The sequence below is a fragment of the Dreissena polymorpha genome, chromosome 10 (genome assembly GCF_020536995.1).
Source record: "Dreissena polymorpha isolate Duluth1 chromosome 10, UMN_Dpol_1.0, whole genome shotgun sequence".
Lineage (NCBI taxonomy): Eukaryota > Metazoa > Mollusca > Bivalvia > Myida > Dreissenidae > Dreissena > Dreissena polymorpha.
The window spans coordinates 157,809-167,301 of record NC_068364.1 but is presented as its reverse complement, the minus strand read 5'-3'; the positions used below and the strand labels follow the sequence as shown (position 1 = coordinate 167,301).

Genomic DNA, 9,493 nt, shown 5'->3' with positions numbered 1-9,493 from the left:
AATAACCTCGTGAAGAGGCCAGTAGGACCTGTAAATAAACTCTGAAACAAAAAATTGAAAGTCTTACTGCACAAGAGAGTTCCAACCGCACAAGGATCTTTTTGTCAATATAGGTACTAATAAAAAGTCTTCCCATTGCATGTAATTAATAAATACTTATTTAGTATGTATGATAATTGTCTTTTAGTGACCCCATATCATAAGGGCAGATAACCCTAAATTTAATTTTGCCAAATATATGCTCCATTTCCAAAAGCAGAGACTCGCATAGGAAGGCAACTTAGTTGCTAAAGGTTTCCAGTTCACTATCAAGCACTGAGTTAAGTTGAATGCACTCACCGCGGAAGGCTCTTGTTTAAAATCCTGTTGTCTATCATGTTTGTGTTTTATTTCAGAATCTACATTAGATGTTCAGAGTGCAGGCTAGTATTTCACGCAGACTGTGCTCATTGTGAAGATATAATTCCAGGGGAAGACCCGTGCATTTGTGATGTCTGCGCATACAGAAGAAATGTATGCATATCTTGTTTATTTAAATGTTTAAAATCTCATCTTGTTTATAGTAAATATTTAAAAGTGTTTGCGATACAATTTTTAAAACTCATTATTCACTCTGGATTAATTCTTCATGGACACATTTTTTTGTTGCCATAAAGTGTTGCAGGTTTAGTCAAAAAGTAAAGTTTAAGAGTATTTAATTGTGTTGCGGTTAATTTACTAAGTTTGTCATTGTAGAAAAGAAGTTGAACTGACTGACCATGAGGGGAAGGCAGTGAAAGTTTCATGTTCTAGGCAGATTATTAATCGGCTATTTAGTCCTGATGCAGGTATTATTTATTTAGTTGAAAAATGACTGTTAAATATATTTATAAGAATCAGTTGAAAAATGATTGTTATATATATTTCTAAGTACCAGTTATTTTTCTAGATTTTGTTTTAGGTGTACCTTTGAGTAAAAGAAATGCTTACCTTACATTATTGTGTGTTTAGTTTAGATTATAAAGATAATAAAGATAATTTGCTAATAGTTACTGCAAATATATTGTCATGACCCCATGTTGACATTTTTATTAAATAGGTCACGAGAACATGTTTGTTTTTATGACCATGTTTTACATTTTAACTCTATGTCAAGTGTTATTTCTTATTGCATTCAAAACTAAACATCTTATTATCAACATCTACTATGCTTAATTTACCGTTTGTATGGTTCATATCCGTGTAAAATCCATTTTTGTTGGTCACTACAATCACATGTTTGGATAGACGCCATATTTAAAGGAAGTGACTTTTGACCTTTTGTTGAATTATGGGTAGTGTACATTGACGACCTCTGTCAAACTTGTCAGCAGACGGTTTACCTTTTTATTTTCGCAGTACATTTCTTCATCATGCGGAGGTTTGATTTTTATCAAATAATTACAGTCATGTGTATTTATATGTTCTAAACCTTATTATTATACTTAAAGAAACATTTTCAGTCATTTTTAATAAAGTTTTTACTGTTTAAACTTTAGGCGGTAACTCTGTTTATTTTGAGGTGATCGGTTACGCTCGGAAGACGCGCGGATGGTGCGCGGTTGAGTTATTGCTCGGATTAATGTTATGACCGCGCAAGGCTCGGACCTGCTCGGAGCCCTAGTATATAAACCCTGTTAATTTCACAGTCAGGGACTCTGATTTTTTTGGAATTAAAGGCACATTCTTATTACTAAATTTTTCTCTAATAAATATTATTTTTAGGCATTTTCATTAAAAGTAAGTTAGAAACATTATTCATATTTTTGCATATAATAGAGTTTTTGAATAAGATTTAAGACTAACGTATAGGGATATTTAATCCTACAGTTTTAAGATTGATTGAGCATTGTAAATGTGAGTTTGAGAATTGTATTATTTATGATAAATTGTTGAATGCATTGATGTACTATTGATGCAAGTTAGTTAAGAATAAAAATTTGTTGAACTTTATTTGGTTGTTTATTATACTAATTATTTGAGAGTCATTAAATGACTCAGGCTATTAGCTTCAGTTTATTTTAACAGAGTCCATTTTATTTAAAATGTTTAAATACAACTTAATGAAAGGAAAGTTGGTTTGACACCAAGAGTAGGCCCGCTATCACATTGCGTTAAGGAAAAGAAAAAGAAGAACCGCTCGGCTTGTTACATATTTATGGTGGCAGCTGCGGGGATAAAGTAACATCTTTATTCCAGTGATCGAATTCACACCTCAAACGAAAATGTCAGATACTGACACAGATCAAGAAAATGAAGTTTTTTTTCAGGGATGAATTACAGCAAAGGGAAAGACCAACTAGTCATCAAGATGAGAACCAAGTCCATGAAGAACAAGAACCTACTGAACAGGATGATCAATGGTTAAAGGCAGCGTTTGGAAAATTGGTACACATGCAAGGCCAGATGGTTGAAACACTAGAAGGAGTCAATAAGATGATATCAAACATTCAAAGGCAAAATGAAAGTACAGTTCTTGTACAGAATAGCAACATTCAGCAACAAAATGATCTCCCCTCTCTTCATAGAAACAATAATTTTGCAGGAGAACCTGCCATACAGCACAACATGTTATCTAGGTCAAGCATAAGCTACTCCAATCATAAATGTAATAACAGCACTAAAACTCCACCTTTCAATGGGAAGGATGAATGGAAAGTATGGTTCAACCGATTTGAAACTATCGCAAATAGACAAGGTTGGAATGATGAAGAAAAGCTAGACCATCTTCTACCAAAACTACAAGGATCAGCAGGGGAATTTGTTTTCACACAACTACACAGAGAGACCTTAGATAATTATGATGAACAAGTTAGGGAAATCAACAATAGATTCAGAATAATAGAAACTCCGAGAACGTTTGCAGCCAAATTTAGTCAAAGAGACCAGAAACAAAATGAAACAGCAGAAGAATACGCCGCTGAACTCAAGAGGCTGTATGATCGAGCGCACAAGCGTCGGGATGAAGCAACAAGAAAAGAAGATTTGGTAAGAAGGTTCCTTGACGGACTGCGAGATGAAGATGTAAGGTGGGAAGTAGAGTATGTAAAAGAGCTCAGGGATATCGATGAGGCAGTTTATCACGTAGTTAACTACATTCAAACTAGGAAGCGTCATCAAGTAGGCTCTAATCGGAGACGGCGCCCCGTGCGAAGGACAGGTGGCACAGAGACAGCTGAAGCAGACAGTGAAAATGAAAGCGATTCCAATACAGTTGAGTATGCATTAAGGGTGCCAAACAAGAGACAATTCAAGTGTCGTGAAAAGACTCAAACCAGCAGAAAAGAGAATCAAACAGTAAGGAAAACAAGTGTCAATCAGGCTCAGACCAAAACAGAGGTCAAGGAAGATGTGATACAAGCTTTGATACAGAAAATAGAAGACCTCAGCAAGAAGGTGGAGACGGTAAATAATAAATCGATAAAAGATGATAATCGCAGAAGCTTTGTGAGATGTTACAACTGCAACGGAGAGAACCACTTTGCAAGAGAGTGTCCAAATAAACATCAGCAAGTAAACAGACCATTATACCACGGTTTTGGCCCTAACAACAGAAATAACCTCTACCCAAACCCGAAACAAAGCAATCAGCCATTGAACCCAAATGCGCAGACTTTTCAACAACCTTTAAACTACAAAGGACCCAACCAAACGGCCGGGGGGAGGTCCCAATAGAAAAAAATGGCCTAGATCAACAAAAGAAAGAAGAGCAAATAAGAAGAAGAAAGCCTGATAGTAGTGGGGTATATGTCAAAGGCAGTATACAAGGGATAAATTTGACCTTTACAGCCGACACAGGAGCTACAAGAACAATAATTTCCGATAGAATTTACAACAAGATCGATCCCAAGAAAAGGCCGGAATTAAGAAAAACAGCTTGTTTAACAGGGGCAGGGGGAACTAGATTAAAAGAGTATGGAAAAGCAAACTTCAACATTATATTGGGGGACATCAGTTTGACAAGAGAAATAATAGTAGCAGAAATAGAAGATGATGCATTGCTAGGAATAGACATCTTACAAAATGATGAAGGAGGGCCAGCAGACCTATTACTGTCGAGAGGAGTGATTCTTTTTCAAGGGAAAGAAATACCATGTATTCAAGTGGGCCTGAAAGAAGAAATCCGAAAAGTTCGAGCTGCAGATAATTATACCATACCGGGACAGAGCGAGGCCATAATAGATGTCATGGTAGACAGATTAGAAAGCGACGACCTCATTCAAGACACAGAACTCATTATAGAAGCAACAGATCATTTCAAACAGACATACCCTGTGCACATGGCATCTGTTTTGGTTGACATCAATACTGCACCGACATGCAAAATCAGGATATTGAACCCTTTTCTTACAAGTTGGTCAATAAAACAAGACACCATTATAGGGCAAGCAGAAAAGATAGACCATATTAAAGGGACAGTAGTAGAAAAAGAGCATAGTGACGAGGAAGGCAACTTTATAAGCGTACGAAGAGTTACTATCAAACAAGATGAGCCTACAATAACAAGAGCCACAGAGATGAACACCAAGAAGAGCTTTGAGGTGCCAAGCCATTTACAAAGTATGTATGAAAATGCATGTAAAAATAGGAGTCATGAAGAAAAGTTAGAAATTGCAAAACTACTTTGCCGCTTCAAAGCTATCTTTTTCCAAAGATGACCTTGACCTTGGTGTAACCCACCTAACAGAACATTCAATCAATACAGGAAATGCAGCACCTATAAGACAGCAACCAAGACGCGTCCCAATGGCATTTGCTGATGCTGAAAAGAAAGCTATACAAGAGCTTCTAGACAAGGGAGTCATCAGAAAAAGCACATCTCCATGGACAAGTCCAATAGTACTTGTCAAGAAGAAAAACGGGGAAGTACCACCGTGCGTGGACTACAAAAAGGTCAATGAACTAGTCAAACCAGATGGTTTCCCTATCCCCCGGGTACTAGATTGCTTAGATGCAGTTGCAAATGCCACTTTATTTAGTACTTTTGAACTCACAAGTGGATATTTCCAAATCCCACTTAAGGAAGAGGACATCCCAAAGAGTGCCTTTGTGTGCAAGTATGGACAATTTGAAATGCTCCGACTGCCATTTGGTCTAAACTCAGCGGCTAGTACTTTTCAAAGAACTATGGAGTTAGCATTACAAGGTTTGCAATGGGAAACCTGTCTGATCTATATTGATGATATTATCGTGTTTGGCTCTGACTTCAGGCAACATATGGAAAGAATTCAACAAGTTCTAGAGAGAATGGAGGCAGCAGGACTCAAGTTACGCCCAGACAAATGTGAGATGTTGAAAGAGGAAGTGGTATTCTTGGGACACATTGTTTCAAAAGAGGGAGTTCGGCCAAACCCTGCAAACATTGCAAAAATAGTAGAATGGCCAGTACCAAAGAATGCAAAAGAAGTAAGGCAGTTCACAGCCATGGGTTCATACTACAGAAGGTTTGTGAAAGATTTTGCAAGCAAAGTTAAGCCAATGACGGAATTGACAAAGAAAGACAAGAAGTTCAAGTGGGATAACAGGTGTCAGCAGTCATTTGAAGAACTCAAGAGAGAAATGATCAGCCCAGAAATCATGGGGTACCCAATGAATGATGGCGGAGAATTTCGACTAGATGTAGATGCCAGTGACCTTGGAATTGGGGCAGTCTTACATCAAGTACAAGGAGACAGAGAAAGAGTCAGTGATAGCGTATGCAAGTAGAGCTTTAAACAAAGCCGAGAAAAACTACTGCATTACAGAAAAAGAATTATTAGCAATACGTTTTTTCGTAGAATATTTCAGGCAGTATCTACTAGGCCGACATTTCATGGTTAGGAGTGACCATCAAGCTTTAACGTGGTTGTTCAAACTCAAAGAACCTCGAGACAAGATAGCTAGATGGATTAAAATTCTCTCCTACTATGATTTTACAATAGAGTATAGACCCGGAAAGAAACAGGGACACTGTGATGCTTTGTCTAGGTGTGAAAACCCGAAAGATTGTACATGTCCGGAGCAGGACACTAATGAGATTTTAAAATGTGGACCATGCAGAAAGTGTATCCGGCGCTCACACAACATGATTGCATCGGGAGTGTATGCAAAGATCTTAGGTAAAGAGAGTACACTGGTACCAAACAATGATTCCAAAGAGTCCAATGCAGTTAGAGCAGTCAACAATGACCGAGATAACCTACCAAGTACCTCTAAAGCACCAGACGATACAAGTGAAAGGGAGAGAATAATTTCTCAAGTAGTGTCTTTCGCATCAATAGGAGGGCGGTCAACAAAACAATTAACTCAATTACAAAACGAAGATACAGACATTGGACCTATACTTCAAGCAAAAAGTAATGACACCAAAATCACAAGTGAAGAGTTGCTATCAATGAGCCCTGCATCAAGACAATATTCGTTACTGTGGGACACATTGGAAGTTAGAGATGGATTACTGTATAAAAGATTCATAAAGCAGAAACTGGGGCATTTTGGCAGTTTATAGTACCACACGGTCTCAGGAAGGAAGTCTTATTTGAGAACCATGATTCAATAATAGCAGGGCACTTTGGAGTTAAGAAAACATGTGAACCCATTAAACAGAATTTCTATTGGTATGGGATGAAAGGGGATATTGAGCTATATGTCCGTCATTGTGATACATGTGCATCAGACAAGAAACCACCCAAGACACCCAGAGCACCTCTTGGTACAATTAAAGTAGGCGCTCCAATGGATATTATAGCAACAGACTATCTGGGTCCTTTTCCACAGACAAGTCAGGGAAACCGATATATTCTTGTGTTGACAGATCACTTCTCTAAGTATGTAGAAATTTTAACTGTTCCTGATCAAACAGCAGAAACTTGTGCATCAAGGATTCTCAATGATTTCATTGCTAGGTGGGGATGTCCGTTATCAATACTTAGCGACCAGGGTAGGAACTACGAAAGTTCAGTTTTCAGAGAGTTATGCAAAATTCTCGAGATAAAGAAGATACGAACCAGCCCTAAGAACCCCAAGTGCAACGGACAGGCAGAAAGGTTCAACAGAACTCTGGTAAGAATGATCAAGGCATACCTCTGTGGTGAGCAGGACCAGTGGGACAAAAACTTAGGATGTCTAGCTGCAGCCTACCGGTCGACACCCCATGAATCAACTGGCATGACACCAAACCTTTTGATGATGGGAAGAGAAGTGAGACTCCCGTCAGAGCTGGTATTCAGCAGGAACTCCAGCAGTGAAGAAACCACGTCGTATGTTGACTACGTTGCAGCACTTAAAGAAAAGATGCACCACGCCCACCAGGTGGCAAGGGAACATTTATCTGTAGCAACAAAGAGACAGAAAGAAATGTATGACAAAAGACAATGTGTGCATTCATACGAGCCTGGAGACTTTATATGGTTTTTTGAAGAGTCAAGGAAACCTGGGATTACACATAACCTGGAGATGTCTTACGAAGGCCCTTTTGTTGTAAAGCAGTCGCTGTCCAACGTCAACTTCAGAATACAGTTGGATCGCCATGGAAAAGAAAAAGTAGTCAATCACAACAAGTTGAAGCCGTATGAGGGCACCAACGCACCAAAGTGGCTGCAAACTGAAAGAAGAAAACTCAAGATGAATAAGGAATAATGTGATTTTGAAAGTTCATGACAATTTGATGTTCAAATACTTGACATTTTGTACTGTATATAGATGATTGCTAGATATTGGTTCTACAAATTTCATGCAAGTTTACAGATGCGATGTAAAGTACAAGTTTTGTTTGTTTTGGTGTTCAAATTGCTGTTTTACGGATGTCATGTACGATGAAGTTCCTTCACAATTACATGAAGATGTTAATAAATGTCAGTTTGTAATGGAAATATCACTTCATATTTTTATGTGTACTTCAGGAGATATGTATTTGCTGCAACTATACTGTGTTATTGCGCCATTAATAATGTGTTTAACCGCTGTAAACAATGCTCAATCAGATGTTATAATTTGCATATATGGGACCAGTACTTTAAAATATAACTAATGTGAAGCTGTTATGAAGGCACATGTGAAAAGTAGAAGAACAAGAATCCTGTGATACAATGATGTTTGGCGAGATAAATAGGGAAATTGTATATGCTTGGGGAAAAGAACAGTATGGCGGAGAGCAGTATGAGAGTGATACAGTTTGGGCATTAATATTATAAGGAGTAGTCGACAGGATGTTTGCTGGTGCAAACGGGGTGAGAAAATTGCAAGGAGTACAGAGAGAGAGAGAGAGAGAAAAGAAAGGACTTAAAGAGCGAGCAACTATTCTGTCCAGATACTGCATATGTAACAGATTTAATGCAAAACGCTAGTACAAGTTGGTAAAAGTAAATTCAATCTTCTGTTTTAGAATCATGGAAGAGCAGACGAAGTCTGGCCACGGCTGGAGCGACAGGAAACGGTACCAGTGTCTGCGCTGCTACCATGTGACTGGTGAGGAGAGAGTTGGTCCCCGGTACCGGATCATGGACCATTTTCTACGCCTGCACCTTTCACTGGATCAGGTGCCTTTCCATTGCAAGCTGTGCCTGTTTCGCTGCTACCAGTTTGAGGATCTGCAGCGGCATGCCAAAAATTTTCCTCGGCACAGGATGTTGTTACGAGAGAAGGGGGTCGAGGATAGTGAAAGCTATCTAATAAAGAATCCAAACCCATACACCGTGGGACCTAGGGATGTTGCTCCAGTGGCTGAAGACACGCTGTCACGGGCAGTGGAAATCACCTTCCCTGACGGATTGGACTTTCTGGACAACATGATAGAGGCACAGCCATGTACGCCAGGACCTTACACCCCTGAAACATCAGAAGCAAGGCTGGAAACACCAAGGCCAAAGGCGAGTACGCCATCTTTAGTACACAACGCAGCACCATCTCCAGCAATCCTGGACAGCCTTCCAACTATCGAGGAGTGCAGACAGCTGAAGGGGAACAAATCAGATGCCTCCTCCTCATCGTCATCATCCTCTTCAAGCAACACCTCGTGTGAAGGCTGTCGCCAAATAATGAAGGAGATGGAAAGCATTAAGGGCATGCTGCAAGGTATTAAAGGCCAGCTCGAGACACAGGGCACCACAAACCAGCAGTTGGCCATGACCATGGTCAATCTTGCGGGAGCCATCACATCTATGCGTGCACAGCCTGTCCAGATGCCTCATGCCGTTCCCGTGACACAGCCTACAATGCAGACAGAGGCCCCACATCGGAGAGTAGAAGAAGGAATCAGGGAGCGCGGTCGTCATCAGGACCATAAAGAAAACAGGCGGCCACAGTGGCACATGGAGAACAGCAACCACTGCCACCGCTGGGATCGCAGTCCATTGCACAGAAAATAGAAGATTATAAAATGATGTTAATGAACATTTATCACATAGTTTATAGTTTTATCACAGTCAGTGTAAGGCACAATTAAATATCTAAATGGTATCACAGTAATTTATAATAATGAAACTTAACTTTGTAAATT

The 9,493-nt window shown here is 39.3% G+C and overlaps 1 protein-coding gene across 1 annotated transcript; it reads left to right on the top strand.

Moving 5' to 3' along the window:
* The first annotated feature begins 7,065 nt into the window (after window positions 1–7,065).
* Window positions 7,066–7,635, top strand: LOC127847889 (uncharacterized). The gene has a single exon (XM_052380110.1). It carries the CDS (start codon window positions 7,066–7,068, stop codon window positions 7,633–7,635), a length of 570 nt encoding a protein of 189 aa, XP_052236070.1.
* Window positions 7,636–9,493: the final 1,858 nt, after the last annotated feature.